This window comes from Ambystoma mexicanum, chromosome 10 (assembly GCF_040938575.1).
Source record: "Ambystoma mexicanum isolate Mex_15411 chromosome 10, UKY_AmexF1_1, whole genome shotgun sequence".
Classification (NCBI taxonomy): Eukaryota; Metazoa; Chordata; class Amphibia; order Caudata; family Ambystomatidae; genus Ambystoma; species Ambystoma mexicanum.
The window spans coordinates 417,465,621-417,492,469 of NC_090932.1; the positions used below are offsets into that span (position 1 = coordinate 417,465,621).

Here is a 26,849-nt window from a genome sequence, read left to right on the forward strand (position 1 = left end):
TCTCTTGCCATATTTATGCAAAATTGCACCAACTAGTTGTGAACCCGAGATCACTGCTTGATGTTGACATACAGGCCAATGTGATTGACTGTTTTAATGTCTCAATAACATTGTGTAACACCTCTGACCTGGTGCACCCTTTTTTTTTCTCTCTGGCCCTCTGACTGCCGACTGCCATAAAACCAGAAAGGGGGGTGGAAACTAAATCTACTCGGCATCTCGGTTGTCAAAGCAACCTGCATTGGGACCAGGAGGATAGCTTAGGGGCAACGCGTGTGCCTAGGAAGCAAGACAACGAATAGCAACCCAGGTTCGAATCCCAAGCTTGAGCTTAGAAACCGTATTTAACTGCCATGGGTCCCCCCCTCCTCCACCCCCACCCAGTGCCAAGGCCTTTTTTGGTATTTCGCCATTCAATGCCTTCTAACGTTTTCTGTTTCATTAACCCCTTAAGTGCCAAGGACGAGGTATCTCGTCCTTGGCACTTTAGCGCGTTGTAAAAGAAGAATTCTAACTGGAATATTAAAGGGCGTGGGTCCCAACCCTGAAATCCTAGTGCATGGATGTTCGATCACCTGCAGTACAAACTCCAAATTATTTCCTGTAAACAAAACCACTGCATAGTCCTTCCCAGACCTCCCAATACGAAGGTTCAGCTTTATTCTTCCTCTAACTTCAAATGGATGCAAGATTGGAACGAAAATGAACATGAACATCTATCACATAGTTGCCTTGATGACTCGCTAGACTTTTCCAGCACTTTCAGTAACTGGTATAGCCCCCACTCTGTTTGCTTTCATTTAGTTAGTTTGATCTTAACGCCGGAGCTCTGGTAGTGCACCTAGGACTGAAATGACTGAACATGGCTTCTTGTGAGTCACTCCTGCATTTTTATCGTTGCAGCATATCCTATATTGCTTGGCTCGATCCTTACAATTCATCCCCTCTGGAAATAAAGTTGCTGCAGATGTGCATTGTATTGCTACTAAATCTAGTAAAGAATATCCCCTTCACTCTTGCGTGCATCTTGGTGGTCTGCTAAGTTCATTACTGCCATAACTTGGGGTGCATTTGTGTTAGGTTGCTTTACACTCTGGGACCCAGATCTTATAATGGGACTTAAGAAAAGCGCTGTAGCCTTGGGTTGAGTGAGCACTGCGATCCTCCCCAAATTACTTAAAAAACCTAAACTAATATACTCCCGTACCAGCTTTAGTATGCAATGCATCTTCTATCCAAGTACTAGCAATGAATGGGGTGGGGGAGGGGGCACTACAAGATGTACTTAATTCTCGCATGGCCTATTCGGAGCAGTATAGCACCATTTCAGATCACAGCTAAATCACATGTTGCTAACCTGCCACCATTCTAACATCTTTACCTACATTAAAGTGATGTCCTTGGGCTCCCTCCCCACCGCCCCCCGCCCACATTCCCTTAGCTGTGGGTGGTGTCACTTAATTAAGGATTAAGTGTGTCCAGGTGCCTGAACCGCTGGACTGATGTGCTAGGTCATGTTGCCATGCCCCCTCCGTTCTCCAGAATGATTTCCCTTCAGATGTGGCCAGGGCAGGCCCTCAGTGAAGATACCAATCGCCCACCACCACTGCAAGAGGAGAGCACTGTCTGCTCCATCATGCATCTTCTGGGCTGGCAATATGATCAGATGTCTATCCATTCTCATGATTTGCTTCTGCCGCACCCACATGACCCTGTTAGGTACTGCTGTTATGGCCCCATGCCACCTCTCCTTGGGGTTGGAACAGGTCTCCTCCACACCTGTGATGTGACACTCCTTCTGCTCTTAGGGGCCACTGCAGGATCCTCTGCCCCTGGCTTCTCACCGGTACATAGATTGTGCCACTTATGTCAGGGACAGCTGCCCAATCACTGCTCTCTCCTCCACCCACTGAGACTACAGACTGGGCATTCTGACCTCTTCTTGGCTCTCACCCGGGTCAGGGTAAGACAGTGTGATTTTGTGGGAGCTTCCCTCATCCCGGGCCTATTTTCTCCCAGCAGAGGGGCGAGTAAATTTACAGCACATGCACTACATTCCACTGTTCCAAGGCAGGGCTGAAAGCCCCCCCTCCCCCTCCCCCTCTGGTAGGCTGCCCAGACGGCAGACCCCTACTGGAGCGTCCTCTCTTCCCCATTTTTTTCATCAATCATCCTGAAGAGCAATCCATTCTCTGCTGTTACCAGGGAATGACATGTGCAATTGTTTAGCATCAGCTAGATTTCCATTTGCCCCTGTACAAGCGAGACTTGGTTCAGTTAGGCCTTGATCAATCATTGTTAACCTAACATTCACAGTGGTCGCCAACACAGTCTAAACCATTATCAGTCTCAAAGTACATTATGCAAGTCTAAATAAAATGCATACATTCCCCTATTAAATGGTATGTGTTTATTATTTTTTTTCTCTACAGGTGATGCCACATAAGCCCCGCAACTTAGTGCTTTCTCGAGCCAGGAGCTACACTTAGGAAAATGGAAGGCTTATTGAACTGGAATTGCCACCCCTCCCCCTCCATGCCCCCAATGATTAAGTTTCTCTTTCTATAAAAAAAAAACATGGGAAAATATGCTCTATACCTAATAATACATATTATGATTATTACCTAAACAAAATAACATGTTTTTATGTCTAGTCCTGCCTCCCCCATACACATATGAGGAACCAAGGCGTTCAGTCCTATAGGACATGTAAGAATTTAGTTATTCTCTGCTAAAATAGCCTACTGCAGGCTGTCAAATCACTACCAATGGACAAGGATTAATTGTGATTTATATAACTTGTAGTTTGCGCCATCGCCAGGGTTTCTACAATACACTCCTGCCGTCTGAAGAAAAACAATGTTCCATGTATGCACGGAACTACCTTGTTTCGACCGAAAATGTCAAAGAAAAAGAATTGCCGACTGCGCATTCCGCATGGGAAAAAAATGGAATCCACTAATACCGAACAAGGGGAGCTGGGGCTTAACCTGCTCGTCTTGTTCTGCGTTCTGGATTCGGGGTGTCCCCTGCATCCATTACATGGAAAGCGGGGGACAATAAAGAAAAAAAATAGAAAGGGATCTGGCAGCAAAATTCTGACCCATAATTGGGAGAAGGAAATGATGCCACAGGGAGAGTGCTGTTGCAGGGAGAGTGCAGCGGAAAAGGAAAAAAGGTAAGTGCATAGGGCTTAGAGTTTAGGGGTAAAGAGGTGGCTAGTAGAGGGAATGCAGGCTGTTTACGTTTTCGGCAATTCGAAAATGTTCACTTTGTGCTTGGCCGCTGCGTTCTTTTTTTGCCTCCATTTTATTTCACATACATTCAACCACCTAGCATAGGTGGGTGCACTTGCAAAACATTACTGCATACATGTTCATCCTTGTGTCTGAAGACCTGTATGGACAGTTCTGAAAACCAGTTGTAGTTGGTATCTCTACAGCTTTCCATCTGACTGCCACTGTTTAGGGAGTAGATTCAATAGTAGAAACACTGATGCACCATATAGTTAGTGAAGGCAGTGGTGAATTGCATGGGAATATGAATCCCTATGTTTTGTGGTGTATTGATGTTGCAATGGTAGCCCTTTCCCCATTGCCTGAGAAATTGGCGATAGTTGCTTATCCAGTTGCTGTTGTGTTTGAGAACTAGGAAGAATGCTATTGCAATGGTTGGGTTGGCAATGGGCACTGTAACCAGTGAATTCCATTTTAGATTAGATTACTGCAAAAGTATAGGATCATAGGATTCTTCCTCGTATCTGAATAAATGTGATTTTCCGAGAAGTTGACTGTCTTGATTCAGGAATGGAGGGATCCTACAATACTGTTTAAAGAATTTAAAGCAATCGAGAAATTAATGTGGAAACATGAATGAGTTGATTAGAATTGTAGAGTACTTTATTTTTATAGTCTGTATCTTAGAGTTTCTAGGATTACGTTTTTTTTCCTCTTATATTTTTATCCTAAAGTTAACATCTGCTTGGTCATGTAACACTAACCAATGTTTTGATTAATAGTGTGTCGATGAATAATTTTTCTGGGGTTTGTAGACTTGATTTGGCGAATGGGAGCAATTTAGAGTTCTGCTATTATGTTGGAGAGCATTGCTGGACAGTGGCCGATCAGGTTTGTCGTTCATGGAACTTCAAACTTTAGGACTTTGAATGTCTTGGCTTGATCGCATCATGTAATGTGGACAGGCTTTAAAGGCTTGAGCAGTAGATGTGGTTTTCTATTGGATGTTGATATTTGCCACGTAATATGATTTTGTCATAGGAAAGAGCGATGGAGGTAAAATCGGTCAATGCGCCCAAGATCGTTGTACATCTGTATCGGTTTCCGAGAGAAACCCCTTGATATATATATAGTTGTGACTGCGGGCATTAAATTGTTTCGAACAGCCTCTTTCTTGTATTAGATTTGTCTATAGATTGATTGTAAAAAACAAATCTAATAAGCAGAATATAAAGAACTATCCTATGATTTTACCATGTATTGAACTAGCATGGTTTGCAGCCAATTCTAGATTGTGTGCAATGTATATTATGGATTTTAATTGCTTCCTTTTTTCTTCAAAAAGAAAGATACAAACATTAATAGGTCATCGAGGGGAGATCAGCAGTGCCCAGTTTAATTGGGACTGTTCGCTTATTGCTACCGGATCAATGGACAAAACTTGTATGGTAAGATAACCTTTTAATTGCAATATGTTGTACATTCGTTTTCCTTTAACATATTCGTGAATGTTTCTTTCCATAAAGATTATTGTCAATGTAAGCAAATGTTCTGCCTGTCTGGTTTTTGGATAATCGAATTGCGCACAATATTAAATGATATATCCTCCCCACCCCCATTGCATTTATAGCAATGTCACTGAGTTAAACGCCTCTTTCTTCAAACACCCCAAAGTGAGAAAAAGCAACTGTTTTACTATTCTGAAACCTCCTAGATTTGTATTAATTACCTTGTGGGAGATTTGGGTTGGGCGCCAGGCATCACGAAGTTGTCAATGTTATGTTGGTTTGCATTTTGGGCGTTCAATCGTCACAAGTAGCCTGTAGAGGTGTGATTACTCCATATGCTTCAGTGACAAACGTGCCCGAAAACTGGAGCACTCAAAATTTCCCAGTTCGGTGAATGAGAAAGACATCCTGTTCAATTCTCCTTGGAGTTGTGTGATTTGTTCTCCTAAATTTCAAATGGAAAAGACAGCCGTTCCAGAATCCCTAGACCAAAACAGGACTGGATGGTTTTCATATGCATGTTACAGAAAATGTTACCTCTAGAAAAAACGTGTTACTGCTTGAACCGATAATTTGTTTTAGCTCTTTCTAAAAGTCAGTATGTCTTTTTTCATGTATGACATTATGAAGAGTGTTCAAGTGTAGCGTTTTCTGTACAGACAATGAACACACTTGTATTCAAGTCATATTGAGGTTTGCGCTCTTCACAGTAATGGCATCTGTGAAGCAGAGGCTATGCCAAGGTACATGCTGATATTGTTGATTCGGCAGGAATTTGGGCCAGATTTATACTGGGTTTTATGGGCAATGTAAATTGTTTTACATTGTGCATGTTTATCCATCCGCACCAAATGAAGGCTACCCGGCTGGGCAGATCATGCCTCTGCGTGGTCGTCTGGATACAATTGTCCAAGAAGTCATTTTCCATAAATGATACAAACTGGAGCTCTGTTCTAAAACATTTGTTGGACTGGTAGTTCAAATATAAGATCAAGGTCTCCAGTGTCAGTTGGATCCATGCAGGGTTTCTTGATGATGAATGGTTATGTTTATTTCATTAGGCATGTCCCTGTCCCCCATGAGGTACCTGACTTTAATTAAATCACTCCTCATTTAGTATTATCAACTCAGATAACTTTCAGAATCAATGCCATGGTCAGGCACACTAGACGTGATGTACTGCCCAAGTCATTGCAGCCTTTCAAAGAGATTGGTCTGTAATTTTATTTACCCGTTCATTGCTGGTCTCCTTGGTAGCCAATGTATTGCTCCCAGAATCATGAAAGGTTTAGTGAGGCCCACATTGTGTGTTGGAATCTTTCTACTAGCCTTCTCAGTACTTCTTTGCTTATAAGGGTGAAAGACTTAGTCAGAGTCACCTGAAATGTGACTGATTTACCGAGTGGCCTTTCATAAGCACTGTCTAACCTGAAATGTACCCCCTGCCCCAACGCCCTCTTTTGGAACAAAGGGCATAGTTTAGAATAGGTGTACTGCAACTAACTTTGTCCGAGCCAACAGAGCCTTTCACATGTTCTAACCATACTTCCATTCTCTTCATTCTTTAATATTCTCTATTTAAGAAGTACTCCTACATTTCATTTAGATGGTTGAAAGGAGTAGTCATCCACACCGGCTATGTGCTTGTGGCAGGTACCTGTATTTCATAATCTCCCCTTCTGTAGGATGTTTTAATTGGGCAATATCTAGTTTGGGGGGAATTTTCCACCCACCCCAAATTCGGTGCGCACAATTTGTATTTATTTCATAAAGTCTTTTTATGAACCTTGGACCCCACATTTAACAATATTGATTTCATACAACCGCCCTCCCGTTTCGGGACAATAACGCAGGGTTGCTCAAGGTCTATTTATAAAATGGAAATAATTTAAATCAAAACAAATTATACATCTTTGAAATTCCAGTGTCAATGACTACAGCAAAGAATGATTACACTAGTCGCATCACTTACTACGTTTAGTTGAATGTAGACTTTTGTAAACCCATATACATCACCATGTATACATTTGATTTACCCTTAGCGCACATCCACCATGGATTGCAATATTTATGATGGTTCTGGCTAAAGCTTTAATTTGAAATAAATAAATAAAATCAGAACATCCCTGCCTTTCTAAATCTCTCTACTTCGTAACACCTCCTCTCTACCCAATAGACATGTGAGCTGTCGAACAGCATTCCAGAAAACTAAATTTAAAAGACAAGCTACTTGACATTCCTGCATGTAAATCACTTGCAAAAGAGAATGTATGTTTAACGTGTATGTTTGCTAGATTCACTTCTGTGGTGTCTCTATTGCATTAATGTGTAAAAGTGTACATTTGTCATTTTCAACTGGCGGGAAAATGGGCAGCAGTTAATAACCCTTCAGCACCAGTAAAAGAGCTCTGGTTGGTGATGTAACCAGGGAACTATTTCAATTACATTATTTTTCAAGGTATGCACACAGGAAAACAAACTCCTAATGTGTCTTGTCTTTATTTATCTATTTATTTATACCCTTATCATATGTGTTAAACCCCCCTTGCTAACAGGGCCCATATGGGCCGGGGGTTACCGCATCCTCCTAGGCTTAAGTGATATTTCCTTGAAACAAGTAATCCCCCTCCACTGTAGCTTTTTGTGGCAGGGTCTAATTTTGCTGTCTAGGCCATGTTGCTGATGTTATTCACTAATGTGTCATCTAATGTTCTATGCTTTTCTACTTTTCCCCACTGTAGTGGTCACTTTAAACAGGGCAACTTTATAACATTTTCTTTGCAGTCAAACTCGTGTTTAAATGTACAATTTCATACCACTGTATGTTTCTTTATACAAAGGTGATTCTTAGTCCTGTAAAGAAAAAGACACAATCAATACAGGTTCCAATTCATTTTTTTGCTTTTCTATAAAATGTTCAACTGTTCATCCCAAATTTGACTGTTACCCTTTAATAAAAGGTTACTGGATACTTTCTCGTAACTGTTGAGATTTATTTTAGGCCTTGTCAGTTATTTTGTGTATATACTCTTGTTGTAGCTGAGCTGGTAACATTTCACATTTTCTTGCACATGACTTTTTCAAATGCTTTGTCTATGTAGTTTTTTTATAAATGGCATTTTTCTTTGTACCCTCTTCTTTGTTATAGATTCCCCTACACTTCTAATAATAGGACTCTATGTTCCAGATAGATTGTATCTCCAGCCGCTGTCAAAGGTTAATTAAGGAACAGCAGATGTGTGACCTATTCTGTCACAGCCCTATCCCTGCCTTCGAGGTACCAGTCTGTGTAGTAAATCGCTCCAAACAATATTATCTGTGTGAAACCTGAAGGTGGCTCACCCGCTAGTTCCCCAGCGATCTGTGATTCACAGGTGGCCAGAAAACCACCATCGCTTTTGGATCCAGTTCCTGGGGGTGGACCAGTGCAGGAGGATCACCTAGGTGAGGGGTCCTCGGGGAGTGGAAGTGGGACACTTGATGGCAAGACGCGGTATCCCCTTCCCTGTAACACTTTTACTCCATCCTACCAGGTAGGATACTTAGGAATTCAACCACCTCACCCCCCTTTTCCCAACGCTAACCATTTCTCATGGACAGCTCACTGTGAGAGAAAAAGGACGAACACCCGAGCCGTATACCTGACATGTCCCAATACAATGATCAGGCAGAGTCCGGCAATCCCTGATCATTACACACATCTGACTTCCATCACACTTCCCCAAACAGATAAAAGATGGAGCATGAAAGCACACACTGAGCAAGGCAAAGCACATGAGGCAGCAGCGGTTCCAAGATAGCAGTTTAATATAAGGCGAAAGACGGCAAAACTGAAGAGGAGTGCAAGGAGGGATGTGCCCTTGACCTTTTCAACGAAAGACTGTTACTTTCAGGAACCTTCGAGAATAGGAAATTTAAGACCAGGAATCGAGGCTGAAGAACGCTACATTGTTTGTCAGAGAACCTGGGGCTCTCCCTCGTCGATGGGGAAAATCATGGGCTGCTGTGGTACTGTACTTGGCTCCTACAACAAAGCAGTGCCAGTGAAGTCAGCACAGCCAGTTAGTTGGGGAGACAGATACCAGACCAGTCTGTGTTGAAGCCAAGGTTGCAAGTGGCAACATTGTATAATAGAAACTGAAGAGAACAGTATACGAAGCGCATGTGGCAAGCAACACACATGCAATTAATCAGAGGATGAGTGATTGAACTTTGAAGCCATGATAAGATACTGTAGACGGAGTGGTCCAGCACCACGTAGGTGCTCTTTTGAAAGTCTGTTGGGTATCCAGCTGAAAGGTGGCAAATGTGAAGAGTGATAAAGAATTGTGTAAATTGAAGTATCCTGCAACGGGTCAAGCAAAAACCCTGTGCCCATTCGAAAGTCTTCGATAGTTGTTGAAATCGTATAGAAAGTTGTTCTGAGCCCGGCGGAGGGAGATCAACTAAAAGCGTTAGGTTAAAGCAAGTGTGTCTAAAGTTAAGAACATTGTGTTGAAAGGAATCTGAGCCCGACCGAGGGGGATCAGATATCTGAGCCCGACTGAGGGGTATTCGGGGTGAACCGTGAGTCACCCAAGAAAGAATACCCTACGAGGAATTAGATGCATAAATAGTGTAAAAACATTGTGGTGAAAGGATCTGAGCCCCACTGAGGGGGATCCAAGGTGAATAGCGAATCGCCTAAGAACTTGAGTACTTGTGATAATCTGAAAAGGGAAAACTTATCGTTTGTCGCATCAGGCCTTCTGAATGAAGAGACTTTGAAAGGAAAAGAGACTTGAGCACGGTAGTCCCTGATGCTAATGCTTGAACTGTATCCTTGTGCTAGAGAAGCCAGAGACTGTGCTAAACTCGAGTCTACCACCTTGTCCTGTGCTAAAAAAAAAGCTTGTCCTTTTTAAAGTTAATGTCCTTTTAGAAAATCTTTGCATAATCAATTATTTCCGAACACTCGCCAACTCCCTTACCTAGGATTTGCTTTGCCTTCTCTCCTATTCACCCCTTCAGATATCTTTCCAAAGATGCAGTGCTATTCTTCTCCTCCTGCTTCCTCTGCAGCCTCATTGCCTGTCCTTTCTCTGCATACCGGCCTGTCACTTGAATATAACTGTGTGCGATAAAGCACTTGTCCCTTTGCCAATTTTCATAGTTTTTATGGTCACTAATAATGGGAAGCCGGGAGCGTGCTGACATTGTGTTAGAGGTATTGAATTTTTCTAATGCTATCTATTTTGTGGTGATTGCATAAAGAAGGGCAGGTTTTCGCTCTTCGCTACAAAATAGCTTTTTCTAACTTCTGCTGTTAACTTATACAAAGTTTCTGGGTACGTGCATTAAACATCAAGAAACACGTGCACTGAAATTGTGGTGCTTGCTTTGCTAACTTCATTTAACTATTGAATTTAAAAACTGGTATAATGCTTCCATTAAATATACACTCCAACATTCCATTATGACAGCCTTATTTCTCTTACTACTTTTACACAAATGTAGGTATTTAATGATCTAGGCAAATGTTGATGCTTCCCAAAAAGTATGCAGCCACCACAGTGTGCATTATATATAAATACTAAACTATGAACTATGGTGACCACAAGCAATACATGCCTCATGTCATAGTAATTCAGTAATAGTTCAAAATATTTAATACTGCACAGTTGTAGGTGGGGAAGTTTAAAAGTCCTCTTTGCTTTTGACCTGTTGGGGGTGTGGGTGGGGAACGTACTGGTGCGGACAACGCACTTAGACTGTGCTCTCTGGCAACGTTTGCCAATCCCTATTTGCCCTGCATTAGACTGGCTTCCTAAGTAGGGTGCTTATTACTAGGATTTTTAGGATGGAGGGAGAGGGTTGGAGGGGTATGGGCAATGAGTAGAGTAGCCACTAGAGAGTGTAATAATTCCTACATCCCGCTTCTCCATGCTTTATGGGACAGTACCTAGCATTAAACTCTGGGTGGAAGGAGCCATCCTACACACAAAGGTTCTGAAGGACAGCCTGTACAAATCTAGATGTTGATCTGCTACTGGTGTCCATGCAGTAATGTTTGCAAAAAGAAGGAAGAGGGGATCACATAGCTGCCCTTGCTAAGGCCTCCCATCCGTGTGTGTGTGTGTGTGTGTGTGTGTGTGTATCGAGACCACTTGGAATAAACTAGTGCTGCAAATGCACACAACAATCTATCGTACAATCGAAGATGTCAATGGAGTTCTGCCTGGTTGCAAACCTCTAAAGGTAACAAAAAGGTATTGTCTTTTGTCGTGGACTTTGTCCTGAGGTCTGCATACGTCCGGGCAATGCAAGACCCACTCGGCCTTAAACTGCGGGTTCAGGGAAAAGAATCTAGAAGGGATATCTCTTGATTGATGTGAAACAGAAGACCCTACCTTCAGTAGTAATGTTCATTAGTATCATGACCTTCTCCTTAAGAAAAGTGGTGTATAGCTCTGAAGCGCAGAATACACCAATTGAATAATAGACCGGTATGTATACAAATATATTCTATGCCTTTTACACACAGTAAAAAAAAAAGAAAGAAACTAGCAGGTGATAAGTTTGCGCAATACCCAATAATAAACATATATACATTCACCTGTAAGAGGATTCAATTCAACACTACAGCTAAGTCAGTGCCTATTCTGGGATACTGAATGGAAACCCTTATTGATATATCTTTATGTCGAGTTCATGAGTTCTGGATGACTACCCCTATATAACACCCCTCTCTTAGAATACCCCTGACCCCACTGAGCCAAGAAGTAGTTCTGTTTTGCAAGTTAAAACGTTTATTTGAGAATTTAAACAATATATATATATATCACACTTTATAATAAATTAATATCTGATAGTACACTTAGACATATGATGTTGATCACCAATGGGTAATCTGGCACAAGCACACTTCTTTACAATCAATGAGGAGTTGGTATAGGATGGATAAAGTAGCAAAACTACTTTTATGATTTCAAGGGAAAAGCAATGAGGAATAAAATGCAGTACAGAAATACTTGATATGATTTTAGCAAAAGATAAAATAATCACTTTTTCTCTGGCAATTCACCCCCCTCCCCAATGCAATGTAAGAAATGGAAGGAGCTGGAAGTAACACACACAGTTCTCAGGAATGCAATCAAATACCATACGAAATTCAGTTCCCCCCCCAGCAAGCTTAGAGAAAACCGGTATGAGTTTTAAAACACAGGCCCAAGTGCTTTGAATGTGGTGGCAATGAACTGAGAAATATGCTGAAAATGCTTTTAATTCCCTTTAGGAGGTTCAGGGGGAGTGGTAGCTACTTGGGATGAGTTCAGGCTCCCGTTAGCAATGATTCAGGGATGGTTCTTAAGAGGCAAACGAATTTTAGCAGTTCAGGCGAAAGCAGCTATCTTTTTACAAGTAAAGAAATCGGGCCAAATCGCGTCAAAATTCGTGAGTGCGTGAATCGTGATTGCGGAACAGGTATAAGTCGGTTCTAGGCTTGTTGGAAAGCTTAGATTCTAAGCTTTCAGAGGAAAGTTAAACCAAGTCCGTAGCCCAAACGGTTCCAGAGATATGAACGATTTTGTAAAGGTCGTTTTTCGGATTTAAAGTAAACTCGAAATGACAGGTGACAGCTTTGCAGCTGCAGAATTGACAAATGACAGTGGTGCAGCTTTACAAATGACAGGTGACAGTTAGGAGGCAGTTCTACTTAGGTTAAATAGATTGAATTATATTACTTTAAACTAAGAGATTTGGTTTTGCCCCGTCCTAGCTGTACTCACAATATATTTGGAAGGTCTGGGTCGCGTCACGGATCTGTCAGGTTTTGGACTTCGGTTCCGGTCTCGCCACGGACGGTCTCTGCGCACAGCGTCTGGTCTCTGCTCTGCTGGTCTGGCACCGGTCTGGTCTGTCCGGATACAGCGGTCTCTGCACGGCTCCTGGATCTCTGCACTGGTCCTAGCAAAAGTTCTTGGCAAGGGATTCAAGCAGCTCGCCCGGCTGTGAGTAGCTTGCAATGATTTGAGGCCTGCTGCAGAGAATTCAGCTTGTGGTTTTAGGCCTCTGATTTAGGTTCTAAAGTATAAGTTCTAGGTTCTGGAGTATGTAGCTGGAGTCAGTCTGGAACTTATATCTTCTGGATGTTGTGTGGTCCGGCAAAATGCTCCGCAGCAACTGGATTTGAATGTCTCTACCTGTCCCAGCAGTCTCTTTTTATGTGTTTTGAAAATGGGTGTGTGCGCAGCATCACTAAGCCAGCCCCTCTCTCAACTGATCATTGGTCAAGCTTTTTTCCCTTCCTTGATAGGGGAAAGGAAATGTGAGTCATGGTGATGCTGTTTTATGGCCTGCAGAAAGGACACTCCCCTGTCAAATTGCACATAAATCTATATTTGATTCAAATACATAATGCACAGATACACAGTTGTTTAAACTTACATGCACCCATCACATATCACATGAGGTATACTCTGTTCAAACTCTGCTCTTCCTAAGAGTTTGCATCCAGAAATGGCAACATTTTGCGCTTTTTAGTGGGTTATGCAACATTGGTTTTTCATTAAAATGTATACAAATGTACACCCTCCTACTACACATATCTCAGTAACTTTCCAGGTCGCTAGCTTTAAAACAGTGTCTACAATATCAATAAATAGTGGGGTTTTGCCCCAGAACATCACACAAATTGGAGTTTGGGCTTGAATTGTAGGCAAAGTTTCCATTTTAAGGTTCCCCACATTTCACATTTCTGTCATCCGGTTACCAAGAGTGATCAGTGTTTCTGTAAAATATATATTTTGCTTTCAATTCAGTTCTCAGAGTGTTGGAGTCCGCCTCCAAGACTTGGGTGGATCAGTGATCACACATGTCTCCTGGCCGGCAGGTCTTTGTTGACAGGAAACAGTCAAAATCAACATATTCAATTCAAGTGCAAGAGCCTATTGTGTGGTCTCCAGGAGGCTGCCAACCAGTCTGCCCTCTATCAATCAAGAGGTCATGTGAGATTCTAACTCCTGGTGTGAATCTCTGGCGGTGAGAGGTTTCCCAGCCTTTTGGCCTGTTAATCAAATCAGATTGTCTCTGGGAACAGCAAGTGATTAAGTTTTTAATTAAATGCAGTCTTTTGATGTCTCAGTTGTCACAGAAGGCGGATTGGCTTCTGAAGTAGCAGTTCTCCTGTCAGAGTTTAGACCGCTAGCGCCGCCTTGAGATATTTATCAGTACTGCGTCCATTTTTTTTGGATCAGTCTTGAATGAATGCATTCCAAACAAGAGATTTTACATGGAAGTATATTATCCAGGTTCAGCACATGGCACTGGTGTGGTTCTGCAGTAAAATAATTGTGTGCCCGTTGAAGGAATGAATTCCCAATAGTTGTGGGTTGCTTTTGGCAATCAGCATTGCCCCTTTTGCAATGGTTTCAGGCTACTGTGTGTAGCCCAATGGTGGTTTTAGGCAGTGCCCTTCTGTGCCCATAACATCGGCAAAAATGGGTGGCAGCCTATTCTTCATGCATTTCCCTGTGCATTTTCTGGGAAGCTCTGGCCATCATGATGTTTTCAATGCCAGTAATGCACAGTTTTTGTGGTAGGGCTCGGATGCATGGGTAAAAACATCCCACACACCTTAGGTTCTTAAAAATCATTCAGATGACTATATCAACACAGGAGGTAAGTAACTGAATGCAGTAAAGTTGGAATCAAGTCCAAGTGAATTTCCCTAACTTCAGCAGTTCAATCCATAAGAAGAATGGTGCCCTGTGCCCAAAAGTCACAGGAGCCACAATGCTTCTCTCCAGAATGCAATTTCTGTAGGTAGATTCTGTAACTTGTGTTGGTAATTGTTTTAAAGAAGATATTCAACAACGTTACTAGGTAGGTACATTGGCCCTCATTACGAGCTAGGCGGTAATTATACAATAAATCAGCCGAAAATTAATTACTGTTACCGCCACTTGGTCAGGCGGAATGTGTGCCTTATTTCAAGTGGTGGTGGCGGCGGTGTAATTCCCCATTTTATTTTGGTCCATTGGACCCATGTAGCATCTTTTGCGGAATTACTGCAGTGGTAATTCAGCCAATTGTGCCTTTTTAAAAATATAAATAATAAATTGGGGCGTTTAGTGGGAAGATTTACCTCCATGGTTTGGCTGGATGTAAATCCTCAACCAAAACTCATAATTTGGCATAGTGGTCAAATTGGCGGTAACTAAGTTACTGCCAATTTCACCACTTACCACCCAACTCGTAATGAGGCCCATTGTGTTATTTAGAAAATAAAAGGCAGTGAAATAGAAGATTAGGATACAAAATAACTAGTTCACAATGTTATGCTATGGACAACAAGGGGTGTGGGAGGGCATTCCTTTGTGTTTACTTATCCTCTGACTCCAGTTTTCTCAGATGACTTGATGGGTCAACTGGGGGTCACTGGAGGTTGGATTTTCCACTGTTGGTTACGGTGATGGGTGCCCAGGACCTGCAGGTGCAAAGATTCTTCCAGTCCGTTCCAGATGCAAGATGCAACCCCAGGCGATGAAGTGACAGATTCACTGATGCAGGCTTTTTCGGGACACTTCATTGGACCGGAGAAGGCGAGGTTTAATGACAGCCACCACACACAGATGACTACAGACCTCCTTCCAGCTGCGGTTGAAGAAGCTTCTCTAGGATGGGAATCCTGGAGGCTGGAATGCTGACATTCGCTGGGAAAGCGACTTGTACCTAAGCTGGTGACCACCAAAGTTCTAAGTGCAATCGAAAAACGGCAACAATTATGGTGAGGAAGCCCACGAACAAGCTGGGCCAGTCCACCGGGTTGTCCAGGGACACTGCCAAAGGATGGATCCTCCAGGGGTTGAAGCACCACTCGGGGTCTTCGGAGATCAGATCGTTCAACAGGGCTTCACCAGGCCAGACTCGGAAGGGATGCCAGACCTCTTCAGGAGTCTTCTTCGGATCTTCAGGCAGCTGTTCTTCTACAAGGGATTCTTGGCTCCAACCTTGATTTTCCGAAATGGCTGCCTTCTTATCCAAAAACCAGCCTGGAAGCAAGTCCAAACCCACCAATGGTAAAAACTATGCACCATTCAAATGGCCACTAGTTGTCCAGTCAGGGACAGTTATTGGTTCCACTCATGCCCCACACCTAGACTCTCTGGCCCCATGGAAGTAAAATGGGACCAGACTGTCCCACACCCTTCCTGGGCCTCACACAAGGACAGCACTAGCACATGACAGCAACAGCTTTCCCAGGCAGGTGCATGACCTTGTATGCGATTTTCTGACCTGGCAAGGCAGGAAGGCCAAACTACAATATGGGCAAAGGACATGCAAAAATCTTGTGGCACAGCCGTTTTGGAGCACTATCCACGTTTATTAGCCATACGTGGTAAACGAGTATGTGCACACTACAAATAATGCAAAAATTGTAAAAATATTTCTGATGCTTGTTAATCTGCTTAGAATCAGATGCTGTGCATATGGTCCGACATCCATTGGTAACCGCAAAGTATTGCATCTTGTCTTTCGGGGACCAAAAGGGGACGTCTGCATAGGCGTGTCTGTATCACTATCCCTATTGTGACGTGTAGTGTACCCAAAATCCCTCACACTCAGAGGTCCCTGTTGTTTTTTTTTTTTTTTTTCACCCAGATAACTGCTCGCCCTATAGCAGAGCTCTTCAGAAGAGACAGTTTATCTTTAACCCTTTAAGTGCCATGGGTATTTCTCCCCAGTGCCAGAGCCTTTTTTGGTGATTTTGGTATGTGGCCATTCAATGGCTTGTAACTTTTTCGTTACATGAGATATCTCGGAATCCCAGGTTGCTGTAGGGGGGTGAGAGAAAATAAGGAAAATGTGCGAAAATTTTGGGTTTTTTCAAAAAATGCCAATAAAATGATGTACAAAGAAGCCTGTGGTTTTTTCCTTGTAAGAGCTAGGAACAAATGGTTTGCTGTGCTGAGTTCCCCAATGTGTTGGCTTTCAGGAACAGGTTGAGTGGAAATGGAAAAAAAATATTTTGATGGGGATATCAACCGTTTTGTGAGAGGTAGGCGAATTTTGCCATTTTTGCCAATTGGACATGCATGGACGGAATGGGAGAAAAGGGCAGGAAAGCCAAATTGGAGGACAGAAAGGCATATATTTCTGAAAAGTAGACAAAATTCCAAGTTTAGGAAGGGGTGATTTGTATAGGTCAGGCAACAACTAGGTAGGGGAAACTGCCATCGAATGGGGGAAAAGCGGGAAAATGACTGAAAAAAAAGGTATGTGTTGGACATGGTTGGCTTGGTACGGCAATGGCTTCTATGAATTTTGAGAAAAGCAATGCTCCGCTACATTCCCCCGACTCTTGCAGTTAGGAGAGCATACCATTTTTGTAGTGTTTGTACAAAACAAGCAATACCACAAGCCAAACACTGAGCCATGGTACACAGGAGTTTTACGCTCACGGCCTGACCAGACGCACTTAGCATGTGTAAATTGGGAAAACCAATGTGGTGAGGAATGGCAGCCATACATTTTTTGAAAGAGCACAGGCAGACCTTTTCAAGGGTAGGTGACTTGTGCAGGTTACGGTGTATGGTGGCTAAAGCAGCGACTAAATGTAGGTCACATTTGGGAAAAGAAAGGGTTGTGAGACAAAGGGCTCCAGCAAATGGGTCAAAACGTTATGAAAACCACACAAACACAACACATGGCCTACCGTCCCGCGTTCCCACAGGTGTCCCGATGAAAACGGTACCTCACATGTGTGGGTGCACCTACCTGGCCGCCAAGGGGAAAGCCTAAAACACAAGTAACCCCAAGTCTGTTTTCAGAGGGAAATCTCAGACATTCTGCCGACCGGCACAATGTACAGATATGGGCCTCGGGTGTCCAAGCCACCGAGGAAAACAGGGAACCCCATGCATTTCCGGAAAGAGGACACCTGTGGGAATCCGCAGAGGTATGATATGCCCAAATCGCCCCAAAATTTATTACCCAGACACCCCCGCAAAGTCCGAAATGTGGGAAAAAATATGCATTTTCCTCACATTTCGCTCGACTCACCCATCGAAACACGCCCCCAACAACACATGGCCTACCGTCCCGCGTTCCCACAGGTGTCCCGATGAAAACGGTACCTCACATGTGTGGGTGCACCTACCTGGCCGCCAAGGAGAAAGCCTAAAACGCAAGTAACCCCAAGTCTGTTTTCACACCGGAAATGTCACACTCTCACATCATACAGATATGGGCCTCGGGTGTCCAAGCCACCAAGGAAAACAGGGAACCCCATGCATTTCAGAAAAGAGGACAACCGTGGGAATCCGCAGAGGTATGATATGGCCAAATCGCCCCAGAATTTATTACCCAGACACCCCCGCAAAGTCCGAAATGTGGGAAAAAATACGCATTTTCCTCACATTTCGCTCGACTCACCCATCGAAACACGCCCCCAACAACACATGGCCTACTGTCCCGCATTCCCACAGGTGTCCCGATGAAAACGGTACCTCACATGTGTGGGTGCACCTACCTGGCCGCCAAGGGGAAAGCCTAAAACACAAGTAACCCCAAGTCTGTTTTCACACCAGAAATGTCACACTCTCACATCATACAGATATGGGCCTCGGGTGTCCAAGCCACCGAGGAAAACAGGGAACCCCATGCATTTCCGAAAAGAGGACACCCGTGGGAATCCGCAGAGGTGTGATTTGCGCACATCGCCCCAGGTTTTTTTACCCAGACACCCCTGCAAAGTCCGAAATGTGGGGGAAAAAACGCTTTTTCTGCACATTTCGCTCGACGCACCCATCGAAACACGCCCCCAACAACACATGGCCTACCGTCCCGCGTTCCCACAGGTGTCCCGATGAAAACGGTACCTCACATGCGTGGGTGCACCTACCTGGCCGGCAAGGGGCAAGCCGAAAATGCAAGCAACCCCCAGTCTGTTTGCAGAGGGGAATCTCAGCCATTCTGCCGACCGGCACAACATACAGATATGGGCCTCGGGAGTCCAAGCCACCGAGGAAAACAGGGAGCCCCATGCATTTCCGAAAAGAGGACACCCGTGGGAATCCGCAGAGGTGTGGTTTGCGCACATCGCCCCAGGTTTTTTTACCCAGACACCCCTGCAAAGTCCGAAATGTGGGGGAAAAAACGCTTTTTCCGCACATTTTGCTCGACGCACCCATCGAAACAAGCCCCCAACAACACATGGTCTACCATCCCGCGTTCCCACAGGTGTCCCGATGAAAACGGTACCTCACATGCGTGGGTGCACATACCTACCTGGCCGGCAAGGGGCAAGCCGAAAACGCAAGCAACCCCCAGTCTGTTTGCAGAGGGGAATCTCAGCCATTCTGCCGACCGGCACAACATACAGATATGGGCCTCGGGTGTCCAAGCCACCGAGGAAAACAGGGAGCCCCATGCATTTCCGAAAAGAGGACACCCGTGGGAATCCGCAGAGGTATGATATGCCCAAATCGCCCCAGAATTTATTACCCAGACACCCCTGCAAAATCCGAAATGTGGGAAAAAATACGCATTTTCCTCACATTTCGCTCGACTCACCCATCGAAACACGCCCCCAACAACACATGGCCTACCATCCCGCGTTCCCACAGGTGTCCCGATGAAAACGGTACCCCACATGTGTGGGTGCACCTACCTGGCCGCCAAGGGGAAAGCCTAAAACACAAGTAACCCCAAGTCTGTTTTCACACCAGAAATGTCACACTCTCACATCATACAGATATGGGCCTCGGGTGTCCAAGCCACCGAGGAAAACAGGGAACCCCATGCATTTCTGAAAAGAGAACACCCGTGGGAATCCGCAGAGGTGTGATTTGCACACATCGCCCCAGGTTTTTTTACCCAGACACCCCTGCAAAGTCCGAAATGTGGGGGAAAAAACGCTTTTTCCGCACATTTCGCTCGACGCACCCATCGAAACACGCCCCCAACAACACAGGCCTACCGTCCCGCGTTCCCACAGGTGTCCCGATGAAAACGGTACCTCACATGCGTGGGTGCACCTACCTGGCTGGCAAGGGGCAAGCCGAAAACGCAAGCAACCCCCAGTCTGTTTGCAGAGGGGAATCTCAGCCATTCTGCCGACCGGCACAACATACAGATATGGGCCTCGGGTGTCCAAGCCACCGAGGAAAACAGGGAGCCCCATGCATTTCCGAAAAGAGGACACCCGTGGGAATCCGCAGAGGTGTGGTTTGCGCACATCGCCACAGGTTTTTTTACCCAGACACCCCTGCAAAGTCCGAAATGTGGGGAAAAAAACACTTTTTCCGCACATTTCGCTCGACGCACCCATCGAAACACGCCCCCAACAACACATGGCCTACCGTCCCGCGTTCCCACAGGTGTCCCGATGAAAACGGTACCTCACATGCGTGGGTGCACCTACCTGGCCGGCAAGGGGCAAGCCGAAAACGCAAGCAACCCCCAGTCTGTTTGCAGAGGGGAATCTCAGCCATTCTGCCGACCGGCACAACATACAGATATGGGCCTCGGGTGTCCAAGCCACTGAGGAAAACAGGGAGCCCCATGCATTTCCGAAAAGAGGACACCCGTGGGAATCCGCAGAGGTGTGATTTGCGCACATCGCCCCAGGTTTTTTTACCCAGACACCCCTGCAAAGTCCGAAATGTGGGGGGAAAAACGCTTTTCCCACACATTTCGCTCGACGCACCCATCGAAACACGCCCCCAACAACACATGGCCTACCGTCCCGCGTTCCCACAGGTGTCCCGATGAAAACGGTACCTCACATGTGTGGGTGCACCTACCGGGGGCGCAAAAGGAAAAGGGTAACCGACTGGGAACCCCAAGCCATTCGCCACTGCCCATTTTGTTCATGTGGGCAACCTACAGATTTGGGCCTAGGGTGTCGCAACCAGCAAGGGAAACAGGGAACCCCATGCATTTCCCAAAAGAGGACACCCGTGGGAATCCAATTTAGGGTGGCCCTTCCTAGGAACAGATATCTGCCCCCAGGGAGGGTTTCTTGGCCGTCTCCAGAGCATCGTCGACCGCTTTCCCGAAGAGATTGGTCTCTTCTATGGGTTTATTAATAAGGGCAGCCTGCTTTTCAGGCTTGAGCCCCGAGTTGCATAGCCAAGTGTGTCGCTTGAGTATTGTGCCCTGGGCCAGGGATCTGCCTGCTGTCTCAGCAGTGTCAAGAGTGTTTTTGATCATATTATGATTTACCTGCCTGCCCTCGCACACAATGGTGAGAAGTCTGGACCTAGCGGGTTCAGGGACCTCCAGGAGACCTTTTACGAGGTTCCATTGTGCGTCTGCATAACTGGCAAGCAGCGTGATGTTATTCACTATGCGTGTGGTGTATGCAGCTGCCGAGGTAACACGCTTACCTAAGGCGTACAACCTCTTAGATTCCTTATCCGAAGGTGCCTCCCCCGTAGCAAGGGGTACCCCTGCTCGTTTCCGGGTGGCAGTGACTACCAAGGAGTCGGGGGTGGAGTGGCCTTTAATATATTGAGGGTCCGTAGGAGATGGCCGAAATAGTTTTTCCACTCTTGGATTCATGCCTGTGTCTAAGCTGGCGTAACCAGGGAGTGGGCCAACCTCCTCTTAACAGAGTTCAGGAGGGGAATGTCTCAACTTGAGGGGGGGGGGGTTCTCTTTGAGAATGTCTTCCACAAAGTCTTGTCTGGGTACCGGCTCCTGGGTGGTGATCTGAAAGTGTTCTGCTGCCTTTCCTTAAAATGGCATTGAAGGCCATTTGATTGTCTACAGGCGAGGCCTGGCAGGCCAGAGTGGTGGGAGGCATAGGACATCAGTGTCCTGATCTTGCGTGGGGAGAGCCCATGGCTCAGTGTCCACTTGCTGGGTTTCTTCCCAGTTGACCATGGCATCCGCCTGGCCATCGGGGTAGTCCTGCATGAAGGAAGGGTTTTCTTCCTCGTCGTAGATGTCCTGGTAAGTGTCTATCTGGACCACATCTTTATGGTGGGCAGAAGCCGAAGGCTGAGAGTCAAGATTTTCCTGGAAACATTAAGCGGACCCCAAAATAGGGTCTTCATGAGATCTCTTAGGGGAAGGCTGCTCAGAACGCGAGACAATCCTATCTAGACGGCCCATGCATCCTTCGAATTTCTCCCTGGTCCACTTCGATGAACCGGAAGGGCCCAAAAGGGGGAACAAGGTCATCTTCCTCTCTTTGGCGTCAAAATTTGTCCCCAAGAGTATTGGACAGAGGCTCCCGACTCTCCTCGTAGGTTTTGCGAGTAGTGGGGCGCCATGGCGTGTCTTTAGACTTGCCGACGGCACACTCCACGCGTTTTGATGCCATTTTAGGCGTCAGCCCAACCGCCAAAGTAATCCTCACAACACTATCCCTCAATCTCTGCTGAATCAGCGCGAGTCATTGGGTCAGCAGTAGCTCTACAGCCTACCGTGGCAATAGAGGGCCTAGCGGTAGATTTTTCACCTGTGGAAAGGCTAGGAGGCCTAGGAGTAGGTTTCAGGCCTACTGGGGCTTTAGGGTGACCGGATGATCGTGCTTCGGCGTGTTAACCCGATTTAGGGGTAGCACCCTTATTTTTGGATTGCCCAGTCGCAACACGCTGTTGCGGATGCGGGGAAGGCTGCTGATCTCCGAGATAAGAGGATTCTGTCGAAATGTTCAGCGGTCCTGTTGACGCTTTCACCTTTTTCGACAGAGAAAAGAGCATGAGACTCTTAAATCATTACAACAACTAACTCAAAAACCTTCCCCCCAAAGGGGAGGCGGTTCTCGTCGGTCCTTTCGAGGGCAGTCCCGTGCAGGTCCAAACAATTACTACACAGGAAACTGGAACTCTGGACAAAAATCAGGAAGCCCCGCCAACTATCCACCTATGGGGTCAATGACGCGGCAGAGGCCCCAATCCCAGAGGAGCCGCAGCCTCTGGTCAGAAATTACCAACAGATCCAGGTCCCCTCCCAAGTCACCCCGGTCGAGGGGGCGTTTAACATCTTTCCTTGCGGCATGGGAGGGGATAACTTCAGACCAGTGGGTTATAAAGACGGTCGCCCACGGGTACTACTTGGAATTCGCCCGACCACCACAGTTCAGACCGCCACGTTCACGACGCCTCTCGCTGGACCATCTGCAGATCCTGAATGAAGAGGTGGAAGCGCTGCTGGGAAAGAACGCCATAGAAGCCGTCCCTATTATTCAGGTAAACAAGGGTATTTATTCAGTGTACTTCCTTGTACCCAAAAAGGAGCTCGCCATGTGCCCTGTTCTAGACCTGCGCCCAGCGAACAAATGTATTAAACCTCAAAGGTTTCGTATGGTAACGCTACAGGAGGTGATCACACTGTTGAAACAGGGGGACCACATGGCAACATTGGACATGAAAGATGCATACTTTCATATTTCAATGTTGCCAGCGCACAGGAAATATCTAAGGTTTATGATGGAGAACAGGCATTACCAATTCAAGATGCTCCCCTTCGGCAAGGGTGTTTACAAAGTCCTGGCAGTAGTGGCAGCACATCTGCGCAGACTATCCGTCCCGGTTTACCCTTACCTCGACGACTGGCTCATAACAGGGGACTCTTGCGACACATGCTTTTTGAACACCCAGAAGACCGTAGACATTCTATTCAGTCTGGGATTCTCTATCAATGAGAAAAAATCCAGTCTAGTTCCCAGTCAAGTAAAACAATTTCTGGGGACTCTTATCTGGACGAAGGACGGCCTCATCTTCCCCTCCAACGAGAGGTTTCAGAACATGCTTTTTCAATATGTAGCCAGGATGGAGGTGATGGTACGCAAAGCTATGCACTTGCTAGGTGTGATGGCGTCATGCATATACTTGGTTTCCCACGCACGGCTGCGCATGCAAGAGTGGCTCAACAGCCAGCGGTGTCAGGCCAACGGACAATGGGAAGATCTGGTAGTTGTCTCGCCAGCCCTCGTTCTCTGTAGTGGTGGTCGAGGGTAAACCTCTTGAAGCGGAAATCCTTCACCACCCCTTCAGTTGAAGCCACTCTCACGACAGATACATCTCTCACGGGGTGGTGGCTCACCTGCTTCAGCAAACAGCGCATGGAGTGTGGTCCCCACAAGTAGCATCCAACCATATAAATCCGCTAGAGCTATAAGCGGTGTTCAAGGCACTGAAAGCCTTTCGAACGCAACTACAAGGGAAGATGGTGCTGGTTCTGACAGACGGCACCACAGCCATGTATTACCTGAACAAACAAGGGGGCACACACTCTCCAGGGCTCTCCAAGCTGTCCCAAAACATTTGGATGTGGGCTCTCAAACACAAGATGTTTCTGTTGTCCCAACACGTTCCAGGGGAACTTCATCTTCTAGCAGACATGCTCAGCAGAGATTTCCCACTGCCCATAGAATACGAATGGCGTCTGCACGAAGACATTGTGTCCAACGTCTTCGCAGAATGGGGCTTCCCAGAGATCGACCAGTTTGCAACTCAGGAGAACGCCCAATGCAAAGACTACGCCTCCAGGTACCCCCAGAACCGCTCCAAGGGGAACGGACTCTGGATAACATGGTCAGGGAAATTTGTTTACGCTCTATCCCCCCCCCCGACTCCCTTCTCAACAAGACAGTGCACAAGATGCACCAGGAACCAGTCACCATGATATTGATAGCCCCCATGTGGGCCCGCCAACCCTGGTTCGCTCATCTAATGGAAATGTCCCTCTCCCCATCAGTAAAACTACCCTGCCTGTACAACATGTGGTCTCTGGGCAGGGGGGGAGACCCAACACCCATGCCCACAAACTCTGAACTTAGCAGCCTGGCTCCTGAGGTAATAGAGTTTGGACACCTTCAGCTTCCTCAGAGATGCATGGACATTCTCAGGGAAGCTAGGAAACCTAACACCCGCTATTGCTATTCCAGCAAATGGAAACGGTTTGTCATCTGGTGTAATACCAAGGGTGTCATTCCCATCGATTGCTCACCCACACACATTGTGCTGTACCTAACCCATTTGTTAGACACAGGACTGGTCTTCAATTCCCTAAAGGTTCATCTTGCTGCTCTCTCGGCCTACACCACGTCACAACAGAAAGTGTTGTGGTGGAAAATACCGGTAATTAAAGCTTTTATGAAAGGGGTTAAGAGGATTCATCCCCCCCCATTTTTCACCCAGCTCCTCTAAATGTGGTTTTAACCAGACTCATGGGATCTCCCTTTGAGCGAATGCATGAAGCAAGTCTAAAAGACCTTACTTTCAAGACGTCCTTCCTAGTGGCTATCCCTTCTATTAGAAGGGATAGCGAACTGCAGGCCTTTTCTGTTGTAGACCCTTTTGTTACAGTCCACAGGGATAAGGTAGTTTTGCGCACTAATCCCAGATTTGTGCCTAAATTCATCTTGGAAGTTCCATGTGAACCAATCGATCGAACTATCCACTTTTTTCCAGAATCCTACTAGCATAGCCGAAAGAAGCCTAAACACACTAGATGTGCGTAGGGCAGTCATGTTCTACCTGGAAAGAACGAAACCACTGAGGAAAACAAACCATTTTTCGTTTCAGTGGCAGCTGGTAGAGAAGGGGATCCTGTCTCTAAAGGTGGATTGTCACACTGTTACACTCTTGCTAAGAGAGAACTGCCGTTCAAGCCTAGAGCACACTCTACTCGGGGCACTGGGGCTTCCATAGAATGAATTGCAAATTTTCCCCTAGAGTCCATTTGCAAAGCGGAAACCTGAAGTTCACTACACACCTTTAAAAAAACACTATTGCCTAGACACTCATTCTAGATCTGATTCTCAGGTGGGACAAGCAGTATTAAGACATCCTTTCCCTACTGTTCCTTCTCACAACTCACCACCTCATATCATATATAGTATCATATCATATCACCTCCAACTCCGGGTACTGCTCGCTAGTCTATGCACAGCATGTGATTCTAAGCAGATTAACAAGTATCAGAAGACATGCATTACTCACCGTAATAGCATTTCTGATGATTGTATCTGCTTAGATTCACATGCGCCCTCCCTGCCTCCCTGCTTGGGGTGGAAGGAACATAGACGTCTTTTTACTTTCTCTCTTCGTGTACTCGCTCACAATAGCCTTAGGCTCCCTCATGGCAGAGAAAATACAATCGGAGGGACCTCGGCGCGTGAGATTTTGGGTACACTATACGTCACGATAGGGATAGTGTTACAGACACGCCTATGCCGACATCCCCTTTCGGTCCCCGAAGGACAAGATGCAATACTCTGCGGTAACCACTGGATGTCGGACCATATGCACATCATGTGAATCTAAGCAGATACAATCATCAGAAATGCTGTTACGGTGAGTAATGCATGTCATCTGCAGCCAACAGCTTGTTTTTAGGCATGTATAAAAGCAACCAAAAATCCCAAGTGTAAAAAGCTGGGGTGATACAATGCAGTGCAACGAGGATCCATTTGTAAGGTGCAGTATGCAATGTTAAAAAGTTACAAAGATCTAAACGATTAAACGGAAACCTATTTTCCCAGTACTGATACTCTGAAGGACTGATCCGTTTCCCCATGATAAATTAGCAAAAGGGAAGTGAAGATGAAGGCTTTACTTCCCTTCAAAAAGTCAGAACAGATTCAAAAACAAAGCAAAAAGATTGGGGGTCCTTGGAAAGTATGGAGGGAAAGTTGCCTAAAGAGAAATATTTCTTAACACTTGCAGACCCTTCTCTCCAGCCTTGCCGCTAAGCACAAATGCTTGCAAATATTTGTCTTACTTGCATAAAATATCAACGTGAGAACATAGGACAGAGAATGCCTATGACAGGATCAGCTTCAGTACTCCATGCTTCGAGTGACTGAAATGGACGTAGAAGAGCTGCCACAGTCCCACACAGAGACCACCACTGCAGCCACGCATCCAATTAGCGAAGCAACACAAGTTACGAGTCTGCAGGCATGACCTGCTAATCCACCAGGAACACTGCCTGAAACTTACCGGAATAGTCCGGGAGAACAGAACAGAAAAAGGTAACAGTCACAGCAAACCTGGTATGCCACCATGGACTTTACGCCGAGAACTGATGCGTAGACATTGGCCAGAACTTAACCCCCTTTTCAAAACTTTGCCATGCACGTACACATCCTGGTGCTTGCAGAGCT

At 45.6% G+C, this 26,849-nt stretch overlaps 1 protein-coding gene across 1 annotated transcript in view; it reads left to right on the forward strand.

Annotated features, from left to right (window-relative positions):
* DAW1 (dynein assembly factor with WD repeats 1) overlaps positions 1 to 26,849 on the forward strand; it is a 328,433-nt gene that overhangs the window by 156,868 nt on the left and 144,716 nt on the right. Inside the window, exon 9 of the mRNA XM_069617981.1 lies at positions 4,582 to 4,684. Within this exon, the coding sequence (XP_069474082.1) occupies positions 4,582 to 4,684 (103 nt within the window). The remainder of the gene's footprint in view (positions 1 to 4,581; positions 4,685 to 26,849) is intronic.